Below are 17,264 nucleotides of genomic sequence, written 5' to 3'. Positions count from 1 at the left end.
TTCTTATAGAGTACGCACTTATTGCCTACTCACTAGTTTTAAATTATTTGTCTAACATTTTTATTGTATGAGTAGTTTCAAAACATAACTGCACTTCATTTGATTGTCTTTGCTCAGCAAGCAATAAAACGCTATGTTCTGTATTTCTAGTTTTCAGATCGTCACAGCTTCATTCTTGTCTTCGCCATCTCCTTCTGCAGTTCTTCAATCTCTCGATTTCTTTCGTCTCGAACATTGGTTGTCAAATGTATGACACTATTCGCCTTGGTCATCGCCGCTTCTCGTTGAAGAACTCTTTGTTGAAGCTTCTATAAGTTCAGATCATTCAAAAAGTGGCTTTGAAACCTAAAACAACCTTATTCAAAGCATTCAAAGCCATCACTTGTTCGTGCCATCTTCTCTTCAAATTGCGGATTTCTGCTCCTTTTTCAGTTTTCTCGTTCTCAAACTGAACCAAGTCCAACTCACTGTAAGATTTCAATTGTCTCTTGAGGAATTCAGTACGTCTTCTGAAATGAAATTATAAGAATCAGAAGTGAAGGAGATTTCTACCGAATTCTTTCCAATTCCTCCTTCTTTTCATCTGTTGATTTTTCGAGTTGATTGATTTTTTCAATCAATTTCTCTTTTTTCTCCAGATATTCTTTCTCCCGTTTCTCATCTTTCGACTCAATAATTATAGAAGGTTGCAGCTTTTTTTCTTCTGAAAATCTCTTTTTAGATGCTACGAAGGCGCGCCAGCCTACGTCTGTTCAATTCCGATAATCGAATATTTTCAGCATTTCGAAGATTCTGCGCAGATCGATCGGCTTCTCGCTGGTACTCTTCTGCTGTCTTTTGCAGAGATTCTTTCTGAAAAAAAAAAAACATTTTTGCCATTCCAAAATGATAAAAAAAACCTCTTCAATTAGCCTAAATCGACTCATTTTCAGTGCTTCCGATTCTCGTTTCAACTGAATAATCTGAGTTTTCAGCTCTTCCAGACGCTTCGAATTCTCGTTTTGTCTACCCGGATCGTGAGATTTTGAACGTCTTCTGGAGGATACTGTAGTCGAGGGAACCGGGATATTCTAGGAGAAAATTTCAGCAAAAACTCGAAAAAGTGACTTACAATTTCCAGATTTCCAGACTTTTCCACCTTCATTTCTTTCAAACTTCGGATTCTTTCATCCAATTTTTCCAGATATTTCGCTCCTTTTGATATCAAAACTTCCAGCTCTCCTGTCCGTTTTTCTGTTGTTTTTCCTCTTCTGAAAACCAATTTTCAGAAGTTTTTTTGTTGATTCACAAACCCCTCTGTATCCTCTTTCAGACTGACTAATAACTTCTGAAATTCGTCTGAAATTCCAGAATTCTCCACTTCAAATATCTTGATTCTCCTCTCGATTTCCTCTTTTTTCGACTCGTTTTCTATTTGGCGTCTGGAAAAGGAAATATGGGGGATTTATGAAAACTTTAAGAAGGCGTCACGATATCAAAAATGATCGGGTTGTGCTGAAATTTCGGTATGTTATAGTCCGAATCAAGATAATCATTTTTGTAGTTGACAATTTTTTGATATCTCTTCTAGCTTTGGAGATACGGACAGTTAAAGATGGTAGGATAGAGATATAGACTGAAAACACCCTCATCTTTAAAGGCGCGTATCTTAAAAGCGAAAAAAGTTATCAAAAAGCTGTCAACTACAAAAATAAAGGTCTAGACTTGGTCTACGTAACCAATACAAATTTGAAATTTCTAGCCTAATAAATGCGCTCCATTGACAGAGTTTCAAGGTGACCTATGGTGTAAAACTGCTTATATCTCAAAAACCAGGAGAGCTATCAAAGAGTGCTTATATCTCAAAAACCAGGAGAGCTATCAAAGAGTTGTCAACTACAAAAATGTAGAGCTAGTTTTGATCTACAAAACCAATATAAATTCAAGCTATTTGCATTTAAAGAAACTCTGTTACAAGACTTCAAAGTTAACTGTTTTTCACAAAATTAGAGAAAACTGGAAAAAAACACTTTTAAAAACCGCTTATATCTTAAAAACCAAAAGTGATATCAAAAAGTTTTCAACTACAAAAATAAAGATCGCAGTCAGAGCTATACAGCCCATATAAATTCCAGAAATTCTTACTGTATCTCCTTATGAATCTCTCGTTCCACTTTATCGAAACTCTTTTCACTTTTTGCAATATCTGCTCGCAACCGACTGATTTTCTTATCCTGAAAAAATATAATCTGGGATTAGATTAAATAAAAATTAATCTCTTTCCCTCGTACCTGCACAATCTTTTTCTTCTTCATCTCATCCAATTTCTTTTTCGTTTTTTCCAACTTCGATTTCATTGAATTCTCGGTTCGATTCAATCGAAAACCCGCAATTTCATTCTGTTTTTGGAGTACTTCACGACGTTTTTCGTTCAGTGATTTCATGATTTCGTCGACTGAAAATATATTATAAAATCTGAAAGGGAAGGGGGCTTCTCACTTTGTTTTTTCCTCTGCGGAAGTTTTTCATGAATATCGGAAATTGTCGCCTCGAAAGTGAGCAGATTGTCTTTGTTTTTCAGAATCTGCCGTTCGAATGTGGACATTTTCTGAAAATTTTATTACTATTATTGAATTTTTAAGGTTTTAAGATTTACAGAGCTCCGAAATTATTAGGTTTTCCTGGTCTTTTCTGCTCAAATTGTTGTAGAAAAAGTCTAGATCTGTGTTTTTGTAATTTAGTACTTGTTGATACCTCTTTTCATTTTTAAGATATACGCGGTCAAACTAGATGCATTTCCCCTATTTGCATCGATTGTACAAAAAAGTTGCCAACTACAGAGCTGGGTTTCATCTACAAAATGAGCATAAAATCAATAAAATCAACCAATACCTGAAAAAGTTACTTTATGTCAAAGTTGGGGAATCTTCAAATTTTTTGGAAAAATTTCAAATTTTCGAACTTTTGCCACAAAGTCAGTTTTTACTCCAATTTATTGTTTTTTAGCTCATCTTAAAGATCAAGCCAAGATCTTCATTATTGTAGTTGACCATTTTTTGATAGGTTCTCTAGTTATTGAGATTCGCACGATTCTATAAAAACACCTCAACTCCTTCAGACATTTCTCATTTCTCACGTATACTAGCTCTGTACTGTTCATACAACTGCGCTCCACCGATAAGCCCTTGAAAATGTGTTTTTTTTTCTCTGAGTCTCTCAGTTTTGCACACATGATTCTTGGGTTTCGGTAGAGCGCGGTTGTAAGAAGCGTACCGTGATAATTCAATCAAAAAGAATTTCCAATTTTTTCTCCAAAATAAACGTGAAAAACTAATATTAATTTATAGAAATAAAAAACTACGTGAACCTTTTTCATTTTTCTCAGTCTGTGACGTGTGCCACGTGGCTCTACAACTCCATTTTCCACCCCGCCCATCCCCCTGAATTCACTTCGAATATCTGTCCCGAGTGGATCTACGGATTAGGATTGAAGGTAAGTATCTCCTCTCCTTTTCCACTCAAATTCTCCTCTCTTAATTTCAGGAAAAATGGGACTGTTTCACGATGTTTGCGACGCCGCCCAAAAGAATGGACTCATGATACCGTCGGCCACTTCAATCGTCCGCACCGCAAAGTGTGCTTCTCCAGTCTCTTCAGGAGCCGTCGATGCTCCAGTCGAGTTCGGAACAACTAAGTTCTATGCGTTGTGTGCTCTCGGAGGATCACTTTCGTGTGGACTAACTCATTTTGCAATCACTCCGTTGGATATCGTCAAGTGTCGTATTCAGGTAAGAGGGGAAGACTTTGAGAGCTCGGGACGGCAACAGAATCAGACCGATTGTAGCCTAATTTCAATACAGTTTCCCTTCTTATCTATCAGATTTCCAGGTGAACAAAGAGAAGTATGGAAGTATGGTTCAAGGCTTCAAAGTGACCGTCGCTGAGGATGGAATGCGTGGTCTTGCTCGTGGATGGGCTCCAACTTTCATTGGATATTCCGCTCAAGGACTTGGGAAATTTGGATTCTACGAAGTCTTCAAGAACATCTACAGCTCTGCTCTCTCCGAAGAAAACGCGTACATCTGGAGAACTTCTGTCTATCTCGCTGCCTCTGCTTCTGCTGAATTCTTCGCCGACATCTTCTTGGCACCAATGGAAGCCGTCAAAGTGCGTATGCAGACATCTCCAACTGCTCCGCCAACTCTGCGTGCGTGTGCTCCAATGATCTACAAAACCGAGGGTCTCACTGGATTCTTCAAGGGACTTCCACCACTTTGGACTCGCCAGATTCCATATACCATGATGAAGTTCACTTGTTTCGAGAAAACCGTCGAGTTGCTCTATCAATACGTTGTCCCGAAACCACGTGCTCAATGCTCGAAGGCAGAACAACTGGCAGTCACATTCACTGCTGGATACATTGCTGGAGTGTTTTGTGCCGTCGTCTCTCATCCACCAGATGTTCTCGTTTCGAAATTGAATCAAGACGCGAATGCAAGTGTCGGAAGTCTTGTGAAGAAACTCGGATTCGCTGGATTATGGGGAGGACTTGGGCCAAGAATTATCATGGTTGGAACACTGACTGCTCTTCAGTGGTTCATTTATGACTCCTTCAAGGTAAACTCTATCTCCATTAACTATAACTACTAGTTCTATTCAGGTCGCCATGAATCTCCCTCGTCCACCACCACCTCAAATGCCAGAATCTCTGAAGAAGAAGCTTGGTATCCCAGGAACAACTGAGGTCGCACCGGCTCCTACACTTGCTCCAGTTGCTCCAGTCAAGAAGGAGAATGCTTCTGCTAAACCGGAGAAGGCTGAGAAGAAGGCGGAAAAGAAGCAAAAAGAGGAGAAGAAGGAGAAAAAAGCAAAGAAGGCCGAAGTGTAGAACATTTTAATTTTTTGAAAAATCAAAATGATTCCCTGAGTCATGAGAGTTTAGTCTTGAGAGATAAAATTTCTGTGTTTTCCTTCATTTTTGTTTTAATTTCTAACAGACTTGCAAAATTTCAGGTCGGCGAATTTTTAAAAAAGAATTTTTTTGTACTGAACTTCCGAGCCGGAGAAATTATGATTTCGGCCCGCCCCGCTCGTTCCAAGTCTGATTTGTAAATGCGCTCAACCGCAATTCACAGGAAAAGTTTGTAGATCAAACCTTCTTCTTAACTTCCATTTTCTGCCTCATCCGTTCGTTTTCCTCGGCCATTTTCCTGTTTTCCATTTCCATTTTCTTCATAAGTTCTACTTTTTCCTTGTATTTTTTGTTCTGAAATTTTGTTCAAATGGTTTATTTCGGTTCTAGGAAATCTGGTCGGACGTTTCGCAACTGTTACGTTTTGAGACTACTTATTAGCTTGGTACTGTTTTTACAACTGCGCGAAATTGAGAGACTCAGAGAAAAGGAGAAATTTTTCAAGGGCATTTCGGTGGAGCGCAGTTGTAAGAACTGTGTCGAACTAATAGATCTCTTAAATAAAAATGGCTTGAAAGTAAAAATCTAAAGTCACGGATAGCTAGAAATTGGTGAAAGTATTAGACGATACTCTCTCAGTGTTTTGAAACGTCTCAGTTGCGAAGTGTCCCAACTTACAATATTCGCGAGTTCCTCATCCAACTGCTGACTGACTTTCTTGACATGTTCCTCCACACTTTTCTCATACTTATCCAACTCTTTCTGAAAGTTGATTCCGATTTTCCAAAATCTGATTCCTTACAAAACCAACCTCATAATCTGGCATCTTTTCCTATTATAATTGTTGGCTTCTCCTGCAAAAAAAAGAATAAAAAGAGTGTTCGGAAACAAAACAACAAAAAATGACATGAAAAAGGAAGAAAAAAACAAAAATGCATGGCAACGAACGAAAAAAGAGAAGAGAAGAAAGGACCACTTTACGTTTATTTCGAAATGTTTTCGGATGGATGGAAGCACAACGGAAATGGGGAAAAGAGAGATGGAAAGTCATGTTTTTCGGAATAAAAATTGGGAACATTCTATTATAGACCCCCGTAAGATTAGGTTATACACCCCCCTGGGTAAACGTTGGAATACACCCCCACAATGCGTGATTTAGTCATTTGGATGGGGGTGTTTATTGGAATGTTGGGACTATATTATGAACATTCTATTATAGACCCCCACACATTACAATAAATCCCCCCAAATTTCAATCAGATGTGTCATTGCCCATATCCACTCATCGTCTGTTGGTGCCGCCGTCGCTGTGATTCTCTTCAGTGTCTCAAGACTTCTCACCGAAACGCCGTCAGATTTATGTTGGCTGCGCGATTTGTGTCTCTGCAATTTGTGCAATGGGACACTTTGCCACTTCGCAAAGGCTGGCTCCAGCGGCGACACATGAAATTGTGCATGCCTTTGCGTTCGCCTGTTTCATGTGCCAGATCTTCGTAGCACACAAAGTTCTGGACTTTCACTACGCGACGGGATTCTTCGTGTTGGCTGTCAATCACTACACGCCGAATCATGTGATTTTGAACTTTTGATCTAAACATTGCTATACTCACCTTTTTCATGTCTTATATCCTGTGTCATATCAACTCTAAATTGTATATAAATTAAATTTCGTATTTTCTATTTCAATGTATCAACAAATTGAGGATTTCCTTTTCGATTCCAGTTCCCTCCCCCTTCCCTTGCCGATGAAGTTCATCAAAGAATGCTGGTTGCCGAGCGGATGTTTGACCCATTTCTGGCTATTCAGAGAAAATTCATTCACAGAAGAATAGGAAAACAAAAGCGGAGAAAATAAGGGATAAGAAGGTATTCTTTCGATGTTGGAAAATCGAGTTGTTGGAAGCAGAAAACAACATTAGTAACATGTTTATTCATACAACTTTTATTAGAAAACAACAAGAACCAGATAAGCAGAAAACAAATCAACAAAGAACAAGAAAAAGAATCAGAAACAATAGAGTTATTTCAACTATTTTTCATTTGACACAAATTCCCTTTCCAGAGAGCGAAACGAACATTATGATTTTCTATCAATACAGATGCCTTTTCTCCATCACCGTCTCTTATCAAGTAGTCACGAGAACTTAATTCTGATGGAAACGACTTCGGAGGAGGAAATAGGAACATCATAAGAGAGGGATATGAGATGCTGAAATATTATAATTTGTTCATCTAGAAAAAACCTTATTGAACAAACCTCATTCGCCAAGTGATTTGAAGAATATTTTCTGGTCGATCAAACTGTCTAATATCTATATCTTTCAAAAGTTCTGCACCGTTGTAGGTTTTCCACTCATAAGAACATATTGATAGAGATTTCAGATTTTGAAATCCTTGATTTGACTTCCACTCTTTGAGAAATTGAGAGATGGTAGAATCATGAAATTTCGTTGCATGAAATTGAAGTCGGTTACCTTTAAAGCGAAATAATATCTCGTCTCCATGATCTCCTTTGAAATAAATTCTCAAGTGTTCTGCTCCATAAATCACAGAGTTCGTACTGAGAATTCCATTGAAATGTCCGTCGATTTCAATGTATTCCTGGTTCGGAGAAGCGGTGAAACAAGTTTCCAACTCTTCGGCAGTTGTGTTTTTAGGTACTTTGATGCAAGTTCTATTGATGTTTTTCAAACTTGGTGGCAGTTTATGTTCAGATTTAACCTCATAATCAATCGACGATCGGAAAAATTCATAGAGAAAATCATGAATTCCTTGGGCAACTAGTTGCTTCTGCTTTCTGTCGTAGAGATATTGGTTTCCGAAATATCTCGGATGCAAACTGGAAATGGTATTGAATCAAATACAAATAATAATAAGAGACAGAGTTCAATCCGAACTTTGTTTAAACTATCCAATACTCACCAGATAGGAATCTCCGGTCCCATTCCAAACACATCCATCGAAGTAATTATCGTCTCTTTCAGTGTAGTTGGTGATAAGAAAATGCACTCGTCAATATTTTCTAATCTCACAATAACACAGATTTTGTCTTTTTCATCGAAAGAATATTTCACAAATTTCAAATCTTTCCATCGATGTCTTTGTAGGGATTGAATTAAAACTTTAGTTCGTTTTGAGCAGAATGATAGAACTAGAATATTTTGAAACTCGATCAAATCAATTATTTTCTGCTGGACAAGATATGGAAACTTCAATAGTTTCATAGTTACCTCTGAAAATAACGTATGATTAGATGAAAGTGGTTTGGAGATGGCAAAACGAGAAAAAAACGGGATGTTCATTAGGTTGGTAGAGGCTCTTGAGTGTGTGTAGACGACGTGGCACTCTCCAAGAATCAATAATAGTAGAGACTTGGGTCCACTATGGTCTCAACCTATTTGCTTACTGTATTAGGTGGATGCCGACGTACATGTCTGGGATTTTGAAGGTTTCGAACATGATTTGAGTCATATTTTCTCTGTTGGCCTTTGAATTGAATGGGGCCTCTGGGGGGTGCCACGATTATCTAGATTCTCATAGACGGACTACTTGATAAGAGACGGAGATGAAGAAAAAGCTTCTGCATACATAGAAGATCATGATGTTTGCTGTACGGAAAGAAAGTTTGTGTAAAATTGAAAAAAATAAATAGTTGAAATAACTCTATTGTTTCTGATTCTTTTTCTTTTACTTTGCTGGTATATTCCTTATTCACTTTGTTCTTGTTTTTTCCTAACAAATGTTTTATGATTAAGCCTGTTACTGATGTTGTTTTTGGCTCCCAGCAACCCGATTTTCCATCACTGAAAGAATACCTAAAACTCATAAAGTGCACCCTTGCAGGTGCTAATTACAGTAAGCAAATAGGGGGAGACCATATAGTACCGTCCGAGAGGTTGTAAAGTTTAGCCGTTTTCTGTTGAAAATGACCGACTTGGAGAGGGTGGCATGATATTTCTGATTGTCCCATCAGGTAGATTTTTAATGGATCATACAGATCAAGAGTAGAGCTTCATTTTTGTAGTCGACAACTTTTTTGTACGAACACTCCCTAGCAAGTTACATATAGGCAAAGTAATTTCTAAATCAAAACGACCAATTCAGTGTAGAATACAGTGCGTCCAATAATCTTAAGACACCCCCCTAAAATGAAGTTTCCGAGAAAATAGGATATGATCTGAAAAAACTGTGAATGCAGTTCGATTTAGAATCTTTGAAAACCCCAACAAACAAATTTTCAGGAAAAAATACCTATTTCTGAGCACGTGACCTCAAAAAAACACTTTTTTGGCCGTCCAAAAATGATAAGACACCCTCGATTTTTTCGATTTTTCACGCATTTGACTAGTATGAAAGAGCTTTAAAACATTAATTATTATTCAAAAACACGAAAAAACAAAGCGCAAATCAATAACTTGTATTCCCTCCATTGTTCTGAACAACTTCAGTCATCCTATTTTTCATGCTTCCAACGTCAATTGCAGTTTTTAGTTGAAAATGGTCAACTTTGTGAGTGTGACACGGCCTTCCGGATAGTCTCACAGTATCGATTGTTTATGGAGCGGATAGATCACAAATAGAGCTTCATTTTTGTAGTTGACAACTTTTTTGTACGGGCACATCCTAAGAAGTTACAGGCAGTTTATGTGAACAGCTCAAAAAGATTTCTTTTTAGCACTGAAAAAGGGCAACAACTGCGAGCAATCACTTTGACAATTGATAACTTCTGAGGATGTGCTCGTACAAAAAAGTTGTCAACTACAAAAATGAAGCTCTATTTGTGATCTATCCGCTCCATAAACAATCGATACTGTGAGACTATCCGGAAGGCCGTGTCACACTCACAAAGTTGACCATTTTCAACTAAAAACTGCAATTGACGTTGGAAGCATGAAAAATAGGATGACTGAAGTTGTTCAGAACAATGGAGGGAATACAAGTTATTGATTTGCGCTTTGTTTTTTCGTGTTTTTGAATAATAATTAATGTTTTAAAGCTCTTTCATACTAGTCAAATGCGTGAAAAATCGAAAAAATCGAGGGTGTCTTATCATTTTTGGACGGCCAAAAAAGTGTTTTTTTGAGGTCACGTGCTCAGAAATAGGTATTTTTTCCTGAAAATTTGTTTGTTGGGGTTTTCAAAGATTCTAAATCGAACTGCATTCACAGTTTTTTCAGATCATATCCTATTTTCTCGGAAACTTCATTTTAGGGGGGTGTCTTAAGATTATTGGACGCACTGTATTCTACACTGAATTGGTCGTTTTGATTTAGAAATTACTTTGCCTATATGTAACTTGCTAGGGAGTGTTCGTACAAAAAAGTTGTCGACTACAAAAATGAAGCTCTACTCTTGATCTGTATGATCCATTAAAAATCTACCTGATGGGACAATCAGAAATATCATGCCACCCTCTCCAAGTCGGTCATTTTCAACAGAAAACGGCTAAACTTTACAACCTCTCGGACGGTACTATATGGTCTCCCCCTATTTGCTTACTGTAATTAGCACCTGCAAGGGTGCACTTTATGAGTTTTAGGTATTCTTTCAGTGATGGAAAATCGGGTTGCTGGGAGCCAAAAACAACATCAGTAACAGGCTTAATCATAAAACATTTGTTAGGAAAAAACAAGAACAAAGTGAATAAGGAATATACCAGCAAAGTAAAAGAAAAAGAATCAGAAACAATAGAGTTATTTCAACTATTTATTTTTTTCAATTTTACACAAACTTTCTTTCCGTACAGCAAACATCATGATCTTCTATGTATGCAGAAGCTTTTTCTTCATCTCCGTCTCTTATCAAGTAGTCCGTCTATGAGAATCTAGATAATCGTGGCACCCCCCAGAGGCCCCATTCAATTCAAAGGCCAACAGAGAAAATATGACTCAAATCATGTTCGAAACCTTCAAAATCCCAGACATGTACGTCGGCATCCACCTAATACAGTAAGCAAATAGGTTGAGACCATAGTGGACCCAAGTCTCTACTATTATTGATTCTTGGAGAGTGCCACGTCGTCTACACACACTCAAGAGCCTCTACCAACCTAATGAACATCCCGTTTTTTTCTCGTTTTGCCATCTCCAAACCACTTTCATCTAATCATACGTTATTTTCAGAGGTAACTATGAAACTATTGAAGTTTCCATATCTTGTCCAGCAGAAAATAATTGATTTGATCGAGTTTCAAAATATTCTAGTTCTATCATTCTGCTCAAAACGAACTAAAGTTTTAATTCAATCCCTACAAAGACATCGATGGAAAGATTTGAAATTTGTGAAATATTCTTTCGATGAAAAAGACAAAATCTGTGTTATTGTGAGATTAGAAAATATTGACGAGTGCATTTTCTTATCACCAACTACACTGAAAGAGACGATAATTACTTCGATGGATGTGTTTGGAATGGGACCGGAGATTCCTATCTGGTGAGTATTGGATAGTTTAAACAAAGTTCGGATTGAACTCTGTCTCTTATTATTATTTGTATTTGATTCAATACCATTTCCAGTTTGCATCCGAGATATTTCGGAAACCAATATCTCTACGACAGAAAGCAGAAGCAACTAGTTGCCCAAGGAATTCATGATTTTCTCTATGAATTTTTCCGATCGTCGATTGATTATGAGGTTAAATCTGAACATAAACTGCCACCAAGTTTGAAAAACATCAATAGAACTTGCATCAAAGTACCTAAAAACACAACTGCCGAAGAGTTGGAAACTTGTTTCACCGCTTCTCCGAACCAGGAATACATTGAAATCGACGGACATTTCAATGGAATTCTCAGTACGAACTCTGTGATTTATGGAGCAGAACACTTGAGAATTTATTTCAAAGGAGATCATGGAGACGAGATATTATTTCGCTTTAAAGGTAACCGACTTCAATTTCATGCAACGAAATTTCATGATTCTACCATCTCTCAATTTCTCAAAGAGTGGAAGTCAAATCAAGGATTTCAAAATCTGAAATCTCTATCAATATGTTCTTATGAGTGGAAAACCTACAACGGTGCAGAACTTTTGAAAGATATAGATATTAGACAGTTTGATCGACCAGAAAATATTCTTCAAATCACTTGGCGAATGAGGTTTGTTCAATAAGGTTTTTTCTAGATGAACAAATTATAATATTTCAGCATCTCATATCCCTCTCTTATGATGTTCCTATTTCCTCCTCCGAAGTCGTTTCCATCAGAATTAAGTTCTCGTGACTACTTGATAAGAGACGGTGATGGAGAAAAGGCATCTGTATTGATAGAAAATCATAATGTTCGTTTCGCTCTCTGGAAAGGGAATTTGTGTCAAATGAAAAATAGTTGAAATAACTCTATTGTTTCTGATTCTTTTTCTTGTTCTTTGTTGATTTGTTTTCTGCTTATCTGTTTCTTGTTGTTTTCTAATAAAAGTTGTATGAATAAACATGTTACTAATGTTGTTTTCTGCTTCCAACAACTCGATTTTCCAACATCGAAAGAATACCTTCTTATCCCTTATTTTCTCCGCTTTTGTTTTCCTATTCTTCTGTGAATGAATTTTCTCTGAATAGCCAGAAATGGGTCAAACATCCGCTCGGCAACCAGCATTCTTTGATGAACTTCATCGGCAAGGGAAGGGGGAGGGAACTGGAATCGAAAAGGAAATCCTCAATTTGTTGATACATTGAAATAGAAAATACGAAATTTAATTTATATACAATTTAGAGTTGATATGACACAGGATATAAGACATGAAAAAGGTGAGTATAGCAATGTTTAGATCAAAAGTTCAAAATCACATGATTCGGCGTGTAGTGATTGACAGCCAACACGAAGAATCCCGTCGCGTAGTGAAAGTCCAGAACTTTGTGTGCTACGAAGATCTGGCACATGAAACAGGCGAACGCAAAGGCATGCACAATTTCATGTGTCGCCGCTGGAGCCAGCCTTTGCGAAGTGGCAAAGTGTCCCATTGCACAAATTGCAGAGACACAACATGCGAAGAAGCTATCGGTGCGGGGGGGTATAACCGAATTTTCCCTAAAAATTTATATATTATTGGATATGAAAGTAAAAAATGCATTGTAAATTTGCTCTGAAATCTGAAATGTATGTGAAATGGGTTACTGTAGATGGTGCTACAGCCCTAAATCATTGTTGATAACATATATCAATATAGAGCTGGAATCTTTGGAAACTCTATGGAAAAAATGTATATAACAATGGTTCTAGAAAAAGCTAAAAAGTTAAATTTTTAGAAAAAAAATGTTATCTGAAAATTTCAGATTTTTCAGAAAAACTATATTAGAGACCAGTTTCAGAAAACAATGTCCAAATTCGTATTCTCCGTCGAATTTTTAAAATTTTGAGCACTATATTGTCCTGTGTTGGAGTAATTTATTTTGGTGGCCTAGAAACCCACAATTTCGAATTTCTAGGCCAAGGAAGTATCGGAATCTGAAATATAAAGTATGACTTCAGTCGTCCTTTAAGTTTGTAGACTTTAGAGCAGCGGACATAGATCAGATATTGAAACTCATAGATCAGTTTAGCTATTATTAGACAGTAAAATTATTTTCCGATTCTCGATAATATAGTTCTTGATAATCAAAAATCGGCTCGAGTGTGTGGATAGGTCATTTTAACTTTTCTTGTCTTTCCTCTTCATTGGGGAAACCTTGCTAACTTGGACAGCCTCTGACAGGAGACGGACCAGAGTTGAGCGGAATTCCGCCTTCCGCCTTTCACCTTCCGCTTTCCGCCACTTTTTTCTTTCCGCCTTCCGCTTTCCGCTCTCCGCCGAAAAATGTTTTATTCCGCCTTCCGATTTCCGCTTTCCGCCAAAAATTTTCCTATTTCCGCTTTCCGCCTTCCGCCTTCCGCTGTTTAAAGATTTTTTCCTCAGCTTGAAAAATTTGATCACCTATTCCAATTTACTGATATTTTTGATGTTTTTTTGCAGCAAAGCTATCAGTGTTTAACGAAAAAACAAAATTTAACACAAATTTAACCATTTTAGTGTTTTTTACTACAAAATAAGGCCAAAATCGTATTTTTGAAAGCGACATTGTATTCCGCCTTCCGCCTTTTGGCATTTTTTTCCATTCCGCTTTCCGCCTTCCGCCTTCCGCCAAACAATTTTCGCTTCCGCCTTCCGCTCTCCGCTTTCCGCCGATATTTTTTAAATTCCGCCTTCCGCCTTCCGCTTTCCGCCCAAAAAATGTTCATTCCGCTTTCCGCCTTCCGCCTTCCGCCATTTCAAAAACCGCATTCCGCTCAACTCTGAGACGGACCAGATATTGAAATATTTCTTATTTTGTTATGAAATTTAATACAACTTTTTGCATAGCTTCTTCACTCCCATTTTTCCAGATTTCCACCCATCTATCTTTCTTGATCATTTGGACTTTCCAGAAATGTCAAACTCTATATAGATATAGTAATCTCCGCAACCTTTTCTTCTGCATGATATCATAACTTTCCCTCCCTTTTTTCCACTCTTATCAATTCGCGTGTACATATATAGTGTGTTTGTCAATTGATTTATCATCTTACAAACATTTTTTTCCATCTTGCAAACTATGAATTTCCGTGTGAAAAGAGACATGTCGGTTATGGAAATGTAAGTGGTTCTTTGGTCCCTGAAACTCTGATAAACTGTGATTTTTAGATTCGAAAAATCGCAAAAATCGCTTGAGCTCAAGGAGCAAATCTCGAGCTCCTCTATCGCAATTTCTTGTCTTTTGGTTGAGAATTATTTCGATTTCATTCATATAAGTATTGCTAAAGAAGACAAGGATTTCTCTGGATGGATAATTCGTAATTCGGATGAGTTGGATGAAGATGAGGACTATGAGAACATGGTTATCGGGGATACAGTTTTTCTGAATCCGTGAGTTTTTTTTTCAGTTTTCTCAAAGAGAGACTTTTTGGAGTTCTCGGTATAGAACTGGTACCGTCAAATCTAGGTCTGATGGCTTCCAAACATCGTTTTCCCATCATTTAGTCAGTTCTGAATAGGAACCAGAGTAGCATGGAAGTGATAATTTCTTATCCGGAAGTCGGAAGTAGATTTTTTCGCAAATATTGAAAAACTCCAAGAGAAAAATCATAAAATTCGCGAAAATCAGTGGAAAATTAGTTTTTGGCTGAAGAAAAGCCTGTTATCTGTCCTTTTAGACCATTTTTCCATATACGTCTGCGAAATGTACTTCTCGTAAATTCCAAAGTTATGGAATGACGGAAGTCGGAAGTGATCTTTTTTATCCGGAACCCGGAAGTCGGAAGTAGGAATTCCATGCAACTCTGATAGGGACATCCGTAACGTTGAGAATCATTTTGAAGAGCTAGGTGGCCTAACTTGTACATCTAGGCCATCACTCACATCACTAAACAGTTTTTCAGAGAAGACGAAGGAGACCAACTAACCCTGTTTCATGAAAATCGATTCACAGGAGCCATCTCTCTTCTGAAATCTCTTTTCGAAATCTTCACTGGCCCGATTCTCGACGCAACTTTCTTGACGGGAACTCTCCCGACCCCTGAAATTTCTCAATTTATCATTGACGCATTCCATTTGAATCGTTTGAAAGAGTGTGAGAAGGTTATGTTGTATGACAACCGAGAGGGTTCTACTCGACAAGTCGATGAGGTCCTCGAGCTGGCGACCGGGCTGAAATTCTTGGATCTGAGATGTCCACTTCCGGATGAATGGAGCAATCCGAGGGTTCTTCAAGTTGAGAAACTGCGTGCGTGGCCAGCGGAATGGTTCACGAAAACTGATTTATTGGAGAATTTGAACTGTGAAGTTGCGCAGATCAATGAGACTAATCTGGATTGTCATGCATTCACTGAATTTATGTTGAAGTGGCAGGCGTCTGATGATAGAAGACTGAAAATGCTGGAGATTTCGTTCGACGGAGATTGGGAGGAGTTTAATACGAGAGGATTGGAAGTGGAGGAGTGGAATAAACAGGAGAGGGACAGCCATTTTCCGTGAGTTTTTTTTTTGGAAGAGCTGCATATTAACACGGCACGCTTCTCACAACCGCGCTCTACCAAAACTAAAGAAAATAGCGTGTGAATTTGAGAGACGCAGAGAAAAAGTGACATTTTTCAAAGGCGTTTCGGTGGAGCGCAGTTGTAAGAACTGTGCTGAACGAGTAGAATATGAAATTTTAAAAAATTCTAGCAATGTTTTTGCGTCTCATCCAACCAATAATGAAGTCTCAGTGGAGCGCACTTGCTCAAAATTTTAAGCTCTAATAGTGATTGACCAAGAAACCGATGCATTTTAGCTCGGCACAGTTCTAACAACTGCGCTCCACCGAAGTCCATCGGAAAATTTCCACTTCTTTCTCTGCGTCTCTCGATTTCTTACGCTTTTTCCCAGATTCCAGTAGAATCCTCGTAGCCAAACTTAAGCTAGCCGAAATTTAAGCGGCGCTGACTATGAGAACTTCTCTCCTCATTTGTTGATAAAATTTACTTTCTTCTATAAATACAGTAAAAACTGTTTTATAACGGCACCCCATCTATACTCAGAATTCATGAATTTGCCTATCCCTGTGTTTTTTCGTGGTTCTGATTAGAAGCAGCGTGATTAGTAAATGTCAGCAAATAGCACATCCAAAAAAGTTTTTCGTTTAATTTTTATGCGTTTCTGAAACCACAAAATTTCTCTCGGAGGCAATTGAAAAATATAACGTCATGTCGTTATTATACATTATTTACTGTAGTTTCCTTAATACCAACACATCAATTATTTTTCCAGAGATCTTCTCGGAGCACCCACTGACCCCTGGTTCAATTGCGAATTCGCTAGTGATATCCGAAGAAAAGACGGTCTTCTGGCATCATTTTGGAGAAGAGAAAACAGTTTTCACTTTGTTGTCTGGCATGATCTTCATCCAATTGTCACGTTGAACCCGAATCCAGAACAACTTGTGAAGCTGGAGGATTTGGAGTTTGTGGGAGATGAAGAAGAGGAAGAAGAGGACGAAGAAGAGGATGAGGAATAGATTCATACATTTTAAAGCAAATTTTATATTGATAGTAATTAAAAACTGTTACAATTGGCCTATAACAATTTGGCCTAGAAATGAATACTTAAAATTGAATTCACTTATGAAACCGATCCAAAGATTGAATGAGACCGAAGAACTCTGCGACCACTTTTTGTGCTTTGTAGGGGAGGATTCTGGAAAATAACGGAAATTTTTGTAAATGAAGAGCTTCTGGAAAAAAGAAAATGTTTAAAAGTTACAAAGGTTTCCGTTGGGTGCTTAATAGCAACCACGCTCTACCGAAACCCAAGAAAATTGTGGGCGAAATAAAGAGACTCGGAGAAAAAGGGGCATTTTTCTAGCCCATTTCGGTGGAGCGCAGTT

The 17,264-nt window shown here is 37.8% G+C and overlaps 5 protein-coding genes across 5 annotated transcripts; 3 read left to right on the top strand and 2 right to left on the bottom strand.

Moving 5' to 3' along the window:
• Positions 1-161: 161 nt before the first annotated feature.
• On the bottom strand, positions 162-2,584 carry GCK72_000573 (uncharacterized protein; the record flags this gene model as incomplete). Its single annotated transcript, XM_053722564.1, has 9 exons — positions 162-308; positions 356-509; positions 553-703; positions 747-852; positions 1,112-1,250; positions 1,293-1,421; positions 2,125-2,213; positions 2,271-2,434; positions 2,479-2,584. 9 exons carry the CDS (start codon positions 2,582-2,584, stop codon positions 162-164), a joined length of 1,185 nt encoding a protein of 394 aa, XP_053591209.1.
• A 943-nt stretch (positions 2,585-3,527) lies between these two features.
• GCK72_000572 (uncharacterized protein) lies at positions 3,528-4,867 on the top strand (the record flags this gene model as incomplete). Its single annotated transcript, XM_003109259.2, has 3 exons — positions 3,528-3,767; positions 3,868-4,596; positions 4,640-4,867. 3 exons carry the CDS (start codon positions 3,528-3,530, stop codon positions 4,865-4,867), a joined length of 1,197 nt encoding a protein of 398 aa, XP_003109307.2.
• GCK72_000571 (uncharacterized protein) lies at positions 4,077-8,115 on the bottom strand (the record flags this gene model as incomplete). Its single annotated transcript, XM_053722563.1, has 6 exons — positions 4,077-4,205; positions 5,135-5,245; positions 5,570-5,653; positions 6,968-7,100; positions 7,149-7,730; positions 7,814-8,115. 6 exons carry the CDS (start codon positions 8,113-8,115, stop codon positions 4,077-4,079), a joined length of 1,341 nt encoding a protein of 446 aa, XP_053591208.1.
• A 2,906-nt stretch (positions 8,116-11,021) lies between these two features.
• On the top strand, positions 11,022-12,220 carry GCK72_000570 (uncharacterized protein; the record flags this gene model as incomplete). The annotated part of the gene is made up of 3 exons (XM_053722562.1): positions 11,022-11,323; positions 11,407-11,988; positions 12,037-12,220. The coding sequence occupies 3 exons, from the start codon at positions 11,022-11,024 to the stop codon at positions 12,218-12,220; spliced, it is 1,068 nt and encodes a 355-aa protein (XP_053591207.1).
• Positions 12,221-14,456: 2,236 nt separating this feature from the next.
• On the top strand, positions 14,457-16,895 carry GCK72_000569 (uncharacterized protein; the record flags this gene model as incomplete). Its single annotated transcript, XM_003109325.2, has 4 exons — positions 14,457-14,497; positions 14,546-14,767; positions 15,280-15,870; positions 16,649-16,895. 4 exons carry the CDS (start codon positions 14,457-14,459, stop codon positions 16,893-16,895), a joined length of 1,101 nt encoding a protein of 366 aa, XP_003109373.2.
• Positions 16,896-17,264: the final 369 nt, after the last annotated feature.

Source organism: Caenorhabditis remanei, chromosome I, assembly GCF_010183535.1.
Source record: "Caenorhabditis remanei strain PX506 chromosome I, whole genome shotgun sequence".
Taxonomy (NCBI): domain Eukaryota; kingdom Metazoa; phylum Nematoda; class Chromadorea; order Rhabditida; family Rhabditidae; genus Caenorhabditis; species Caenorhabditis remanei.
The sequence above is the reverse complement of the archived record's forward strand: the minus strand, read 5'-3'. Positions and strand labels throughout refer to the sequence as shown.